Source organism: Aedes albopictus, chromosome 2 (genome assembly GCF_035046485.1).
Source record: "Aedes albopictus strain Foshan chromosome 2, AalbF5, whole genome shotgun sequence".
NCBI lineage: Eukaryota > Metazoa > Arthropoda > Insecta > Diptera > Culicidae > Aedes > Aedes albopictus.
The window spans coordinates 358,454,218-358,470,717 of record NC_085137.1 but is presented as its reverse complement, the minus strand read 5'-3'; the positions used below and the strand labels follow the sequence as shown (position 1 = coordinate 358,470,717).

At 38.5% G+C, this 16,500-nt stretch overlaps 1 protein-coding gene across 7 annotated transcripts in view; it reads right to left on the bottom strand.

Moving 5' to 3' along the window:
- Window positions 1-3,236: 3,236 nt before the first annotated feature.
- The window catches only part of LOC115253868 (uncharacterized), a 156,468-nt gene continuing 143,204 nt past the window's right edge, over window positions 3,237-16,500 (bottom strand). For 6 of the 7 annotated variants that reach the window (XM_062852830.1, XM_062852831.1, XM_062852826.1 and 3 more), the window contains exons 4-8: window positions 13,727-13,804; window positions 13,394-13,435; window positions 4,561-4,698; window positions 4,070-4,166; window positions 3,237-4,005 (exon numbers count right to left, since the gene is read on the bottom strand). In XM_062852830.1, the coding sequence (XP_062708814.1) occupies window positions 3,852-4,005; window positions 4,070-4,166; window positions 4,561-4,698; window positions 13,394-13,435; window positions 13,727-13,804 (509 nt within the window). In that variant the 3' untranslated portion in view covers window positions 3,237-3,851. The remainder of the gene's footprint in view (window positions 4,006-4,069; window positions 4,167-4,560; window positions 4,699-13,393; window positions 13,436-13,726; window positions 13,805-16,500) is intronic. The other variant, XM_062852832.1, reaches the window with a different exon arrangement.

The following is a 16,500-nucleotide window of genomic DNA, read 5'->3' as shown; positions in this document are numbered from 1 at the left end:
TTGCCTATATCATGAGGATTCTTTAGCTTATTATATTTGCACAAAAAAGTTAACAATTTTCGAACATTATCGAACTTTTTATGCAATTTCAATTTTTTAGAAGGTGTGCAAAAATTTAAAAACATGCGTTCAGTAATCTAGGTTAAAAACCCAGTTAAAAGAACATTTTTAGAAAATCATAAAAGTCATTTCTTTTTTCAAGGATTTATACAGTATCTCCAAAAATAAAATTACTTAAAAGTTGTATTAAACTATTTTTTAGGCTATTTTAAACATTTTCAACTACTTTACGATACACTCCTTACCTCTTGGGTATCTGATCAGCAGATTTTCCTACCTTACCTTGATACCTTGTTGGCTACAAAGTAACTTTACTCCAATGCCGAGCGTATAGTAGAGCACCATCTTCGTCGGTCTTGGGCGATGTTCCTCCAGTTTCCCCGAACGTGTAGGGATCGTAGATCTTCTTCAACCGCGTGCAGCCAGCGAGTTCGTGGCCGCCCACGAAGTCGCCTACCTCTACCGGGTTCTCTGCTGAATATTGTTTTCGCTATTCTTTCTTCCGACATTCGCACTACGTGTCCAGCCCACTGAAGTCTGCCGTATTTTATACGTTTCACAATATTCGCATCTTCGTACACTTGGTACAACTCGTGATTCATGCGTCTGCGCCACACTCCATTTTCTTGTTTCCCACCGAGAATTGTCCGCAGCACTTTGCGCTCAAAAACTCCAAAAGCTTTTCGGTCTACCTCCTTTAACGTCCACGCTTCGTGACCGTAGAGGGCAACCGGAAGAATCAGCGTCTTATACAGAGCGAATTTTGTTTGCGTTTGCAAGTTACGGGACCTAAGCTGGCTACGCAATCCGTAAAAGGCCCTATTCGCAGCTGCAATACGTCTTTCCACTTCACGGGAAACGTCATTGTCACATGTCACAAGTGTTCCAAGATAAACAAATTCTTCAACAACTTCAAACACTTCCCCATCAATCACTACCTCAGCACTAACACCACTAGGCCTGCTTCTGTCTCTACCCGCTATCATGTACTTCGTCTTGGTAGAGTTAATCGTCAAGCCTATCCTCGCTGTCTCTCTCTTCAGAGGAGCATAAGCTTCCTCCACTGCCCTACGATCGATGCCGATGAGATCAATATCGTCCGCAAAACCGAGGAGCATGTGCGACCGTGTGATGATAGAGCCATTCCTCTGCACGCCTGACCTCCTAATCGCTCCTTCGAGTGCAATGTTGAACAATAAATTTGAAAGAGCATCCCCCTGCTTCAATCCATCCAAGGTCACAAACGACGTAGACACTTCGTCCGCGATCCGAATACTTGATTTTGATCCATCCAGCGTTGCGCGTATCAGCCTAATTAGTTTCGCCGGAAAACCATGTTCTGACATTATCTGCCAAAGCTCATTTCTTTTCACTGAATCGTACGCTGCTTTAAAATCAATGAACAGATGGTGAGTCTGCAAGTTATATTCCCGAAATTTATCTAGGATCATCCGCAGGGTAAACATTTGATCCGTCGTTGATCGGCCCTCACGAAAACCAGCCTGGTATTCGCCGACGAAGGACTCCTCAAGAGGTCGCAGTCTGTTGAACAGGACACGCGACAGTATCTTATACGCCGAATTTAAAAGGGTAATCCCTCTGTAATGGGGCACGTTCGGTGTAGTACTAGATTTGTAGTAATGAGCTGAATTTTAGTATGGTGAGAAGGTCCATTCTCCGTTTCTGCAATGAAATGGTGCAAAAAGCGTAGGTATTATGATTCCTTGCCTAATTTCATGCTGTTTGAGTAAAACTTTGGATAACTATGTTGTTTATGTTGCAATAAATGGAGAAAACAATAACACTGTTGTCCAAAGTTTTGCTCAAACAGCATCAAATTAGGCAAGGAATCATAATGCCCACGCTTTTTGCACCATTTCATTGCAGAATCGGAGAATTGACCTTCTCACCATACTAAAATTCAGCTCATTACTACAAATCTAGTACTTCACCGATCTGTCCTATTGGCACACTCCAGTCTGTGCCCTTTCTTGTAGATTGGGCATATGAGGCCATCCAACCAACTAGTGGGCAATTCTTCATCCTCCCAAATCTTTATAATAATCTGATGGATTGATTGATGTAGCTGCTCGCTTCCGTGCTTAAGAAGTTCGACCGGGATCTCGTCCTTCCCAGCAGCCTTGCTGTTTTTCAGCTCCTTAAGGGCCTTTTTAACCTCATCCAGTGTTGGTGGTTCCACTGCTTGACTGTCATCCATTATGATAATCCTGTTCCTGGGTGCTCCTTCGCTGCTACCATTCAACAAATCTTCGAAGTGCTCCTTCCACCTGGCTGCCACCATTGTTTTGTCTGTCAGCAAATTTCCTTCCCGGTCATTGCACATGGCGGGCACTGGCGCAGCAGAAAAAAGGGAGTTTGAAGCAATTTGGCCATCCCCAGCTAACATTTTGGTCTGTATAATTTGTGTTATACACTACTATATAATAACCTATTTAATCGTATAAACTGCACAAAACTGCTATATACGTACCAAAGTGGCGGCGATATACATACTTCTGGCGATATTTCACGATTTCTTATAAACAATATTTCCACAGACAAACAGACGTAACACTTCGAACATTTTTCGATTCAAATCATAGTTACGGAAACATATTCGCCCAATGCTAAAAGGACTAAGTTTGGACGACCACCAACTAGGTGGCGGTAGTGAGCAAACGTCAAACTCGAACAAAAACTATGCGAGCGCCACGGTTGGGCAGTTGGCCAACTATCAAATTTTGAAAAAGACCGTTAAATCGGTGTACGATGAGAATTATCAGACTGTTACGTCTGTTTGTCTGTGATATTACGATGCCCCAAACAGTCGATCGAAAGAAAGACGACGCCCAAAATATGAACGAAAAAAAAGTAAACACCTGGCTATTTTAGTAGACTCCGTCTACAAGATGACCTCCAAGTAAAACGATTCTGAGGTTTGACTGAATCCCTATAGCTGCCATCAGGTTGTTTGTCATTATGCCAGATATGCCATTGAAGTCCGACATACATCCAAGGTTGCTGTGATTCACGTTATGTTTGTCATTTATTGGGCTTGTATGGCCAAATATTTGTCATGTCTAATGGGACCTTTTAGGCGTCTGAATGTTTTTCAGAATTTGCTAAATCTGCTTAAAGGATTTTCTTCAACTATAAAATAATCCACAATGCGCATCATTCGTAGAATAATGTTTATTTCGAGTAACAGTTAAAAAATAAAAAGAGATAACAAATCGTAGAGTTATTGATACAGAGATATTCGCAATGAAGTAGGTAAACGCGTGTCATTACAAAAATGTCTTGTTTATTTTGTTCGACGGTCGATTGGGACTGAGTATTGGCTGTTATTATTAATCTGAAAACGTGTTTGTTTAAATATGTGTGTGTTGTATTACTAGCAAACGGAAAATTGCAACATTTTGAACGATTCTTCATTAATCGTCGCTTAACCTACACAGAGAATTAAAAAAAAAACATATTTACATTTTTTTTGTATGTCTTTGCACTTGCTTAACGTGAATTATTGGAAACGATACAATTGTAATTTGAAATTTATTGATAAATTTAGAATGCGAAAAATTTGATGAGTGAAGTAAAGCGCAGCGTTTGTCTAAGTACCACAAATTGTAAAGTTTTGTTTGGTCATTTTTCACGTGAAACGCTGTCAATTCTTAAGGTAAATTGCAACAATTTGATTCGAAAGTTGTGTGCTTGTGTATGTTTTAGTACCTATTTATTGTTTTCGGTTCTAACTTTGGCATTCGAGGGTAAACTGAGCAACAATAGCTCACTTATCGTCCGATGTTGATGGGCTCGTCGGCCATACCGAGTTCCTCGGTGGCAGCTTTGTTGCCCTTCTTTTTCTTGGAGTACCACATGAAGGCCAGTCCGGCGTAGAGATTGGACAGGAACACCGACCACGCCAGAAAGAATCCGTATCCATAGCTGAAAACGGGAGGAATGGGATAAGTTGATGTGCTGAAAGATGGAAGACGTTAAGGGTTCTTACCTAGATTTGGCACCTTTCGGGAAGGTATAGGTTATGTTTTCCTTTTCGTACTCAACGGACGCTATGAGGACCTGAATGACCACGATGCTTGTAGCCGCTGAAAGTATATATTTTTTTAGATATTTTTATTACGAAAAAATAGGTTGCAATAGTTCGCTTGATGCAGCGGTGGAATGGTTGAAGCACATGTCTATCAAGTCGAAGACCTGGGATCGAATTCCATTCCCAACAAATTCTCAAAATGTGGTTTCTTCCTTCGGCATTTTTTTTTTTAAGAAATAATCCGTTTGCTTTTAATCATTCAAATTCGTCGAAGAAAAATTGAAGTGCCAACGGCTCGTGCGAAATTTTCACCATACTGACATGCGTTCGCTGAATACCTAATTAACTTGTCACCTTGGCCAACCTCGCGGGCATGTATCGTGGATCAGAATTCAAACTGACAAATCATCTGAAACTAAACCCAGGGTATTCAATCAACTCATACTTACCCGAAATGAAGTGGATGCCACCTGCTAATCGCTTGAACATGTACCGCGGGTTCAGGAAGGTGTAAACGGAGAAGACGAATCCCATCACCATGATGAACAGCGTGATGCAGGCGAACGACGCTTCCGTACGGCTGTAGTCTGCTCCGTCCCAAGCGGGGGAAACGTTGTGGAACGTCGAAAATCAAGGTGGTGGAAGAGACAAATAACACACAGAATTATGAATGACGGAATCCTATTAGTTACAGGTGATGAGGTGGTGAAGAAGATGGTGAAGTTTGGTTGTTCGAAACTGAGCTAGTCTCGATCGCGTGTAGGAGAGTGTAGGAGCTAGTGTCTGAACCAGTCATATGGAAGTAACACGATGAAGTGTGTGAAAATATCATCCTGGATGTGTATTGATATTTCGGTAGGATTATTTTTAGTTTGAAGCCGTTAATCAATGAAGCAAGCTGTTTTGTTTTCGAGTAGTTAGGAGTAAAGCAACTGGTAAGGAAGGTTTGTTTAGCAACAGAATGAACGTGACTCACAGATAATACAACGCAACATTTTTTTTGTCTCAAGAGCAAACTTTTGTGTCTCCGAAGGATTTAAACTATCAAATTCGATTTGGTAAAATGAAATATTTTGCATGACTCGTTAATTTAGATGTTAATTGACCAATTAACCTTTTGATTGCTTAAAAAAATATTTCCATGCTTAATGGCTTGCAGTCAAAAAAGCCCCAAATCGCATATTCTGCCCTATAAATTGAGGTATAGCTCAAAATTGTGACGTGTTGGAGCAAATCTAAACCCAGATTCGGATTCAGCGGCCCAAAATCCTTCGGAGACACATAAGTTTGCTCTTGAGACAAACCAAAAGTTATTTTTTGTTACGCTGTGTAATTTTAATATCGATAATTTGTGGGAGTTAGTGAAGCACAGCTTCAAGCTGAGCTGTGAATCTTAAATATTTAATGTGATTTTTTGCATTACAAGTGTACTTACAACAAAGAACAGCCATTTTCACATGAAAACTTGTTAAAATTAAAATGCTTTCAAATCAATGGCTTAGCGACAAAAAGCCAAATGTGCAAAAAATTGAAAATCATACCATTTGCACCAATCAAGAACGATCTACTTAGCTTGAACTTAGAACCTGTCCAACAGCGTCTTGGGGGCTGTCCATAAACCACGTGGTCATTTTTTCCTGAATGTTAGAGTAAAGTGGGGCAAAAGTTCGAGTGGGGCAAGAGTTTCTTTTGAAGTTTTTGAGCGCAATTCAAATTATTTCTTTCGGGTGTCAAGGTTGCTCGAAACCTTTTTGAAAAAGAGTCTTTCACTCCAAAAATTATGAAAATTGATCAATGTTTCAAAAAATTATGACAAAATGTTGATTTTTGATCAAAAAAATGTAATTTGTGATTGTCCTTCCAACCCATGGATTGGAATTGTAATGATATTGAACTCGGTATTTTATTTTGGGGCATAACTAGGTATACTTTGATGATGCTTTAGCATGTATAACTTTTTGCAAAAAAGATTTGGAAATTATATTTTACCCATAGTGGGGCAAAAGTTCGAATTGTGGGGCAAAAGTTCGAGTCATGTGGCAACTTCAGGTAAAAACCTAAAATTGTGTAAAATGTACATATTATCTCTATAAATGATGGAATTAGTGAGAAAATGCGATCAAAGATGAAAATAAATGATGTTTTATCTAAATTTGGCGGAAAACTACTAATTTTTGGTGTAGTAAATTTAACCCTGATTTGGGTAAAATCCAGATCGAACTTTAAAGTGTATTCCAGTTCCAACATCAAATATTAATTGGTTTCGATTATTTCTATTACCAAAGTGTGAAAATAGTGTGCTACGGTTAGCGAAATCCCACAAACACTAGATTCGAACTTTTGCCCCAGTGGTGGGGCAAAAGTTCGAAAAAGACGCACACATACAAAAGGTGTTGTAACTCAAAATTGAAAAGACATTTGGCGTAACTTTGTTCAGCAAAATTTTAGCTCATGGATGGTAGAATCACCATACGGTATTCATTTATTTTTATTTGCTTCGAATTTTTCAAAAAAAATGAATTTTCAACTAGGGTCGAACTTTTGCCCCACCTTACTCTATGCTTTGGAATAGACAGAAAAAAAAAATAGCTCCAGTGCGAGCTAACTCATCAGCCAACTCATTTCCAGCGATGGAAGAATGGCCAGGTCCCCATACAAGGTGAATAGCGTTTGCTGAATTCAGCTCCTCGATTTGAGTTCGACAAGCGATAACTATCTTCGACCTGGAGTTGGCCGAAGCAAGTGCTTTAATAGCAGCCTGGCTATCTGAACAGAAGTATATTACTTTGCCCATTACGTGCTGCTGAAGTGCTGATTGCACTCCGCACATAAGAGCAAAGATTTCGGCCTGAAAAACGGTGCAGTGTCTTCCAAGTGAGTAAGACTGATACAGTCTTAGCTCACGAGAATAAACACCAGCACCTGCTCGACCGTCGAGAAGGGAGCCATCAGTGTAACATACGATGCCGTCTTCCCGGGAAGGGAAATTTGTGGAAAATGTCCTATATGGAAAATTACAAGCAATTATAAGATCACTTGGAGCAAGGACAACTTTGTCCCATTCACCAAAGGTGGAAACAACGAGGAGTGTGTTGAACTGCGCTTCACAGGAGTTTCCTCTAGTAAACCGAGTACCCACAAGCGGTAAGTGCAGAAAAGAGTTTCTTGTTTGAGATGAATGTGTAGTAGGGCAACGTCAAAGAGAACTTCGAGCGCTGTCGTGGAAGTTGAAGAGAACGCTCCAGACATCGCCATTAAGCACATCCTTTGGAGATGGCCTAACTTTGATTGGACCGTTCTCATTTCGCCCTTTTGCCACCACACAAGACATCCATAGGCCAATATTGGTCGAACAACAGTTGTGTAGATCCATTTGATATATGTTCTTAGGTTTAAGACCCCAAATTGTACCAAAGGTTCGCCGGCATTGCCCGAAGGCCATACAAGCTTTCTTGATTCTGAACTCAACATGAGGTGTCCAGGAAAGCTTGGAATCAAGAATGACTCCAACGTACTTTACCTGTTCAGTCACATTGATTTCAGAATCAAAGAGACGCAAAGGTCGAACGCCATTACGGTTTCGCCTTTCCGTGAAAAGAACAATAGATGTTTTACATGGATTTACCGAAAGGCCATATTGGCGACACCAACCCTCAACTACCTGAAGAGCGTTTTGCATCAGGTCGAAAAGGGTGCTGATGCACATACCGACTAACAATGTTAGGTAGTCGTCGGCAAAACCATAAGTAGGAAAACCGCTATTATTGAGTTGCCTCAATAGCGTATCTGCTACGAGATTCCACAAAAGTGGTGATAAGACTCCCCCTTGGGGGCATCCACAAACACTCAATTTCCTAATCGCCGCTTGGCGCAATGTCGCGAAGAGATGTCGGTTTTTGAGCATTTGGTGAATCCAATTGGAAATCACTGGAAATATACCATGATCCCAAGCAGGATTGCTTTTGAGCGAATGCCTTCTCGATATTGTAAACAACTTTGTGTAAAGACATCTCTAATTTTTTGATATGTAATGTATAAATGTCTCCGCTTTCAATTGATGCAAATTTTTTGAGAATCGATGGTTGCCATCATAGTGAAAAAAAGTTTTGGTATAAAATTCCAATATGGCGGGCAAAATCAATATAGCCGACCCAACTTTTTATTATTGTAAATACTAGCTCAATATTTCCTCTTTTCAACAACAATTCGTTTTGAGGTGGTTTTTGGAGAAACTTTCGAGTTATAACGGTTTAAATGAGCTACCATTTGACCAAAATCGAGGGGTCTGCAAAAATTGTTGTGGCTCTAACCAAATGCATTTTCCTTATTTTTTTAGCTAGGACATTCAGAAAATCGGCACCTTAAACATTTTTGAAGACAAGGTGTAAATAGTGGGCCGGTCTCAGCGAGAGTTACCCATGTATGATAAACAATCAGATTATTCGACGCATCGCCACCCGAATTTTCAACTTAAACGTGAAATCTGTGCTTTTGAATGCTAGTGAATCCTGGTATGTATCAGCGGAGAAAACTCAACGGCTACAGGTCTTCATCAATAGATGCCAGCGGGATATAATTCGTGCATGGTGGCCTCACAATTGGATCTCCAACGTGGAGTCCATCTTCGATGTCATTCAACCGATAGCGACAGAAATTGTGGAGCGAAAGTGGAGGTAGGTCGGCCTCTCTCCATGCAGGGGCGGAATGAAATCCGCAAGCGTTAGATTGGAACCCAGCAGGACATCGTAGCAGAGGCAGACCCAGAGGCTCATGGCGGCGCAGCCTCAACAAGAAAAAAAAGGAAGTTGACAGAAATTTTACCTGGCCACCTCGGCGATGGCGGGCAACCGCACACGATGGAGATCTTTCTATTCGGCCCTTTGCACCACCGAGGGTGCTCAGGACTTAAAGTAAATATGTAAGTAGCAGAACTCCAAGATTTCACAGAGGTTATCATGAAGACAGAATTACGAAGATCCTCGACACATGTACAGAGTTTGACAGCTCTTGCGAAATGATGTCGGCGTTATGAAGAATGCTTGAAGCGGAAGGAACAAAACCGGATGTTCAACCTTAACGAAAGGGAGTTCTACGATTGTAACAGATACTGATTTTGGAGAAGGCCTTCCAGAGATTCACTATGGAGAAAGTGGTGGCCAAAAATCGAAAAATTTACTTGCTTTGAATGACGTGTATTATATACCATTTGATAGCTAGATAGTTTAAACCTAGATTCCCAAAAATTTAGCCCTCTGTAATAGAAACTCATTGCGCCACAGATATCAGACTAAGAAAAATAGTGAAAATTGTAGAAAAAATGCATTTTTAGCAAATGCAATTTTCTCAGTGAAAAAACGGTTTAATTTTGGAATTTAATCCACCGTTGGAAATGTTATTGTCCGAACTTTTAAATGGGTGTGTTGTTGGGGTTACACGGTTAATTGAAATTAGTAAAAAAGGGGTAATTATTGACAAAAACAACATTTTTTGCCTAAGTTGGTATGTATCTAACAAGCATGGTCGAGCAGTCTCAAGAGACCGCCTCCACAGTTTAGTTTGGAGTCCATACTATCTGCAGAACGCAAATCCAGCTGCGGATAGCAGTGGATGAGCGTTATTTTGACACAAGCCCAAAAAATGGATTTTTCTATTATTTTATTTTGGTAATTACCGTCAAGGCGCCATTCACCGTGTGCCTTCGAATATTTTTTTCATTATTTCCATATTACGATTGAATGATATGACAATTTCCCTTCAATTTCACCAATACAACACTAATTTATTGTTACCATGTCAAACGCTCATTAGAAACATTTAAAAGTATCATTTTGACACTAAAGTTTGTTTACATGAAGCGGGTTTCTGCTCGTTCACTGCATTCATAGTGAAAAAAACGAAAACTGCGCTAAGGTGATTTAAGCGAAAAACTAAATGTAGTTACGTTTTTATTCCACCAAGAAGCAATTAAATTCACATATCAGGTATGTATTTTGCATTACCGAAGTAAGTTTAACAAGAAAGTACGATTACTCATACTTTTTAATTGAAACAAAAAGGCACGGTAAATGGGTACCCTAAAAATCAATGGTCTCCATTCACCGTGCCCCATATTGTCCCATATATCTAGAAAAATCGGAAATTTGAACATTCGTTTTTCTAATAAAATCTTGCAAGTTATTACTTGAAATGAATTTAAACGAAGAAAATTCCCTTGGCTGGGTTGTTTTGATCATTTTTAAACAAAGTAGAATAAAATTTTTCATACACGGTGAATGGGTCCCTACTACCACGGTGAAAGGTGACCTACCACGGAATTAGGCGACGCTACTACCCTTTACTAATTGTACTATATCACCAAAATTCGTGAAAAATTTTCTACTTCTGTTGATATTGCTTTAATTTTAACCTATAATGAAGGCAATTAAAAGTGGCACCAACAATGTTTATAAGACTGGTGTCAAATGACAGCCCTTATTTGCCCCGAACCCTCTTAGATCCACGGTGAATGGTGCCTTGACGGTACGATTATTGATTATGCGAGCACATACAAAAAAATCGTGCAAATTAAACAGTGCTTCAAAAGTGGAACTGTTAATTGTCAAATGAAGTTTTAAAAATGTTACACTCTTAATTATTTTTATGTTAAAAATGGGTAAAAACTGACCGAAAATTGTCGTTTCATACACAAATTGTATCAGCCTATCTGGACTGAAATGCATCTTTTGTTCACGAAAATCTTGTTTATATTTTGAATACATTTTTACCAACGGGTCGCTTGCGGCTCCGTGGTCGTGCGGCTAGGGTCACCAAGCTCTTAGTCGCATCGTGCTGAGGAGCGCGGGTTCGATTCCCGCCACAGCTATCAGGAAAAGTTCTCAGCTGTGCCACTGGGCGTTGCATGCTAATCCGTTGTCTAGTGTCGTGCTTCCTTAAAAAAGCGAAAAGCTCACTGGGAGCATTGACCGTATCCGCGTCTTTTAATCAAGAAACGATGTATGGACGACTTTTGCCTTGTGGTTTTGGCTAAAAGTTTGCCGAATAGAGTAGAGGTCGCACACGCATCCCAAAGTCATGAGGGAGCTGTGAAGGTTATTTTTGTAGAAATAGTTTTCCTTAGGTAGTGCGATAACTGGTACAGTTAACTATGGTACAGTTAACTATGAAAAACTGTTTACAACTGTACTTTTTTCAATTCGGTTTGAAAGGCTGTTCTATGTGAGTGTACTGTACACAATGAATCACCATAATGGACACATTCACATTGTTGAGAACGAGAACTACACGGTGAAGCTTATATTTACTGTCAGAGTGAAATGACGATCGGCTGCATCTACTACGCCTTACAGTCTAGTTTTAGGGGAAATAAACAGATCAATTATAAGTTATGATTAAGCGTAATAGAAAGATTTCCATAAATATTAGCGGCGACTATGTTAGCACAAAACATAATTATAAATAAACACTTAGAATAAAATAAATTATCTCCCCTCCTCAGTTCCCAACGAAACATTTCAACCTGTTATTGTTTTCCTCATTTTTCAACGCATTTCACCCATTTGTTTCCTCAAGTTTTGTGTGGGGGTACTAACCAAACAGGAAGAATTATGCGATCGTTGTGAAATGTCGCACAGCAATTCGAGACATGGAATTCACAGTTTTCCTTCTGTTTCTCTGTCTCCGTAGCTACATGTTATTTTGTTTCCAAATGAACGGAAGACTACACAACTGAATGTTCTTTTGTCGCTAGCTGCGGAGTTGACTGATAAACAGGTACATATTTTACGTGGGTGCAAGGTATGCGAATTTCAACTTGTTGATGCAGTTTCCTTTCGCACAAACCGGGAAAACTGGGGATGGTTTGCATGCTCCAATTTCAGTTGGGAATGTGTTATTTAACTGTATTGTACAAGAAACTATATAAATGGAGAGGCTATTTTTATATTCTTTGTTCATAAATATCTAACGATAATAATATTCGTGTGATCAACACAAATTGTTCAACTATGCTGAAAATCACACTCAGCTTCTGACCTAGCTCGCAATGATTTCGATAAGGAAGATATGAAAATGTAGCCATTTTTTGACGAGTTTCAAATAAACTGGACAGTCTACCCGAAGCTAGAGCAGCAGCTGAGAAAAGAATTCACCGCAGAATGACAAATATGCGAATAATATCTTTACTGAGGTGTAAAACAGTATGGAACAGAAACATATGCGGAAATCTTACAACACAGGTAAAGTCGGGGGGCGCGCTGTGTTAATGACAAACTTTGTCATCCACAGTGCAAGATAAGATCTAAAAGGCATTTAAAGTGCTGAAGCACATTGAGGCCTAATTTATCCTTTTTACAAAAACAGACACAGACTGGTTTGCGCTTATTACCAAGGATACTGACGCTCCTCAATTCGACGAACAAATTTAAGTATTCCTTCCAAATGATTGCTAGAAGCGAGCTTTACCTAAGTCTCCACTACTTGTTTAAGCATCATGCAGTTGAAATTCACCATGAACTTTTCAGCTTCTCGTATAGGATTGATTTTGTGTAAAAACCGCACACAAAACTGTGTATCAATAATGAAGATGATTCTACCGATGTAGGGTATGAGTGCCATGAGAAATCTCACGCTCCCAAATTCATCTTATTTGAAAACAAGCGATTACCGCACCGATTTATTTTGTTCTTTTTGTTATCATGCGTGCTTACTTCTAACAAAAATTACAAAAATAAGAAACAAAACAAACAGCGCTTCAATCCTTTATTTTTCGTAGGATGAAAATGATGGCCATATGTTTAATCAGGAACCAATAACCTACGTTATTGCCAACAGTTTGTAAACTCGTTAAAGTTTAACTGTCTACACATCCATAAAAAACTGCAACAGTGTTCCAATTGGAATAGATTTGCACTTGGCAATGTGCGAGGCAAAACATAAACGCTAATATTAGTACTAACAGGCGTTCATAGATAACGAGTTTTCTAAAAATAGGATGAGTCAGCATCTACCTAAAATTAGCAAGCGTCTGCTACAGCCAAACGTATTGAAGTAATACACTCTACGTTTAAGCATGTGAACTACCACCTCCTAGAGAGATGTTAAAAAGCGATCAGGAAATTCATCCGCATATGTTCTACATATCTACATGACAAGCTATTAGTGATCTACTCAACTCTAATACATTTAATTGGAGGATGTTTGTTAATAAACAATGTTGCCAGTTAATGAACGAGATCTAGTCAGAAAGCTACGGATTGATTGATTGATTGAACGATCGATTCATACCTTCGGAATCAAACTCGGGTTCGTAGAAAAAATCTCCACTTTCTGCGATCGGTTTGCGTTTTTTTTTTGGGATGTAGGTACACATGAAATAATTGATTTTGAGCCAATTTGCATGAAAGCACGGGGATGTAAGTGATGCGATTTGATGCGTGTTCCGAAATGACAAAAAATGGGACGTTGTATTATTTCATTGGGGACTTGGATCAATCACTACTCTATTTGTTCGGTGATTACTTTCGGTAGAATTTCTAGTCGAAAGTGGAAGCATGCGTTTATTCACTTTTGGTAGTGGTCAGTGACAGACACGGACATTACTTGGTAGGTGACACTTACCTAGAATTTCGTCGTCTATCGACGGATCCTGCCGGATGGTTTCCTCGGTGGGAAAGAGATCATGAAGTTTACATTTCTCTGAAATTGAAGAAGAGATATTTGTTGAATATGTTGTTGATTCCAGCTTTAGTATACTTGATATGGGGCCTCTCTTAGAAATAGCAAACAATAATAAACAAATTATATTACTATATCAGTTCAAACACATTAAAGTATTGATACACGCAGAAAAATATCGATAGGTAGAACCTAAAAACACATCGATTAGAATCGATCAATTTCGTATGCATTGAATTGATCATGCAGTTTTTTTGTTTCTATTCGGCAATATTTTCGAAACAACAATTTTTTCGATTTGAATAAAATATCTACACTATATTTTAAAACCAACAAATCTTTGTTATTGTTTCTAAAAAACAATTTTGTAGAATCAACAACTTTGATGTATTGAGGTCACCATTTTGTTTTTGGGAGGTAAACAGTACACATTGTTTTTATTTTCTTTTTTCGTCACAGAATTTCGGTGAAAAGTGCATTAGAAAATAAAAATTATGTGAGTTTATTTAAAAACTGTTATCCAAGTTTTGCTTTTCATGAAGTTAGGCGATAAACGGTTGTTAATGAAGGTAAGAGGATAGTTGTAAAGATAAAACTGTGATTTCCTTATTAATGGATTTTGTTGCTAATTTCAGCCAGTCGGTACGAAAAAGAGAAATATAATTTTATTTACGGAAAAGTGAAATCGCATGAGGATTGGTGAAGGTAAATTTGACATGATTGATCTTGTAATGATATAACAATTTATGTATCAATTTCAGACTTAACCATGAAAACAAAATAAAATCAAAAGAGAAAATGGGATTGACGAAAAATTCAATAGCAGGAATCGCGCCACAACTTCTTATCGAAAAAAAGTTATCTACAATCGCCATATTATTTTGCTTAGACGATGTACAAAATAAAATTGAAAATAATTAGAATTGTTTACACAAATGTAAATAAACAATAAACAACAAAACAGTTTTATAATTATTATTAGTTCAAAAAACAGGATCGTTGAAACAACAAAATCAAATTTTAGTTTCAATGCAACACCTTTTATTACTTCAAAACATTGCATTTGTAGATTTGACAAATCGTATTTTTGTTTCGAAAAAAATATGCATTGATTTGGACAGCAGATTGATTTCGGGCAATTTTAGAAACAAAAAACTTCATTGTTGTTATGAATTTATGAATTTGTTGAATCAACAAAATTTGCAGGTAAGCGCTGAGTCAACAATAAAATTTGTTGAATCTATGCAGAATTCCTTTGGTTTTACAATATATTTTTCTGCGTGTAGGGTATGTGTGCCATCGTCCGGGACAGTGCCACTATAGCTGTGGTGGAGGCTTCCTTGCGGGTTTTATAAACGTGGCTACCGAAGGAAAGCTTTCGGTTGATCATTACTCCCAAGTGTTTGACGGAGCGCTTCGGAGTGAAAGTGCAATCGTCTAAACTGGCCACTGCTTGCTGCTATGACTTCCGCTTGTTCACAACTACCATCTCAGTTTTATTGGTGAGCCGATTACAGTTTCCTGGAGTCTATCTAATCCTCCACAACTGCGATCAACGCGGAGCGGACCTGGTGTGATGGTTAGAACACTTGACTATCACGCCGAGGACGTGGGATCGAATCCCACTCCCGACAAACTCGCAAAAAATGTGAGTTCTTCCTTCGGAAGGGAGGCAAAGTGTGGGTCCCGAGATGAACTAGCCTAGGGCTAAAAATCTCGTTAACACTCCCACTGCCATGCTATAAATCACTTACACCAACTGCCATGCCTCAAAACAGTGGGAACGGTATTTTTCAACTGCTAATATCTCCGCCGTTTTTCATCCGATTTGCAAAATTTTGGAAGCTATGAATTTTCCCAGCCTTCTAGATGAATATAAAATTTTCAAACTATGGATTTGACCAAAGTTCTATTTTTGAGTACTCAAAAACTCGGAGCAAGTACCTTAAAAAATACTGTTTTTCTGGAGCCATTCCGAATGTAAATTAGTTTCCACGCTTATTTAAATGTTGAATTGCCCATATTAATAAAGCAAAATTATTGCAAAGAAATATATGGAGATACTCATTATTTAAGACTATAAAATCTTCACAAAATTACGTATAATACAGAAAATTTGTATATTCGATTTGAACTTTGTATTCATCGCGACAACCCCTGTGTTTTATTGCTTGAAACCAATCACGTGCACATGAGAAATCTTTTTCCAAACGATTGTGAAAAGTGTGAATCTCAGAAACTACAAAATTTTCATAAAATCACGTATAATACAGGAAATTAGTATTTTCAGTTTGAACTTCACGTTCATCTCGACAATCTCCATGTTATATTGCTTGAAAACAATCACGTGTACATAAGAATACATTTACAGATAAATAAGGACAAGTGTGATTCATAAAAACTACAAAACCTTCACAAAATTACGTGTAATACAGAATATTTGTATATTCGGTATGAACTTTACATTCATCGCGACAACCCCTGTGTTTTATTGCTTGAAAACAATCACGTGTACATGAGAAAACTTTTTCAGAACGCTTGTGAAAAGTTTGTATTTTAGGAACTACAACATTTTCACAAAATCACGTATAATACAGGAAATTTGTCTTTTCAGTTTGAACTTCACGTCCATCGCGACAACCCTTGTGTTTATTGCTTGAAAACAATCACGTGCACATGAGAAAGCTTTTTCCAAACGATTGTGAAAAAATGTGTAT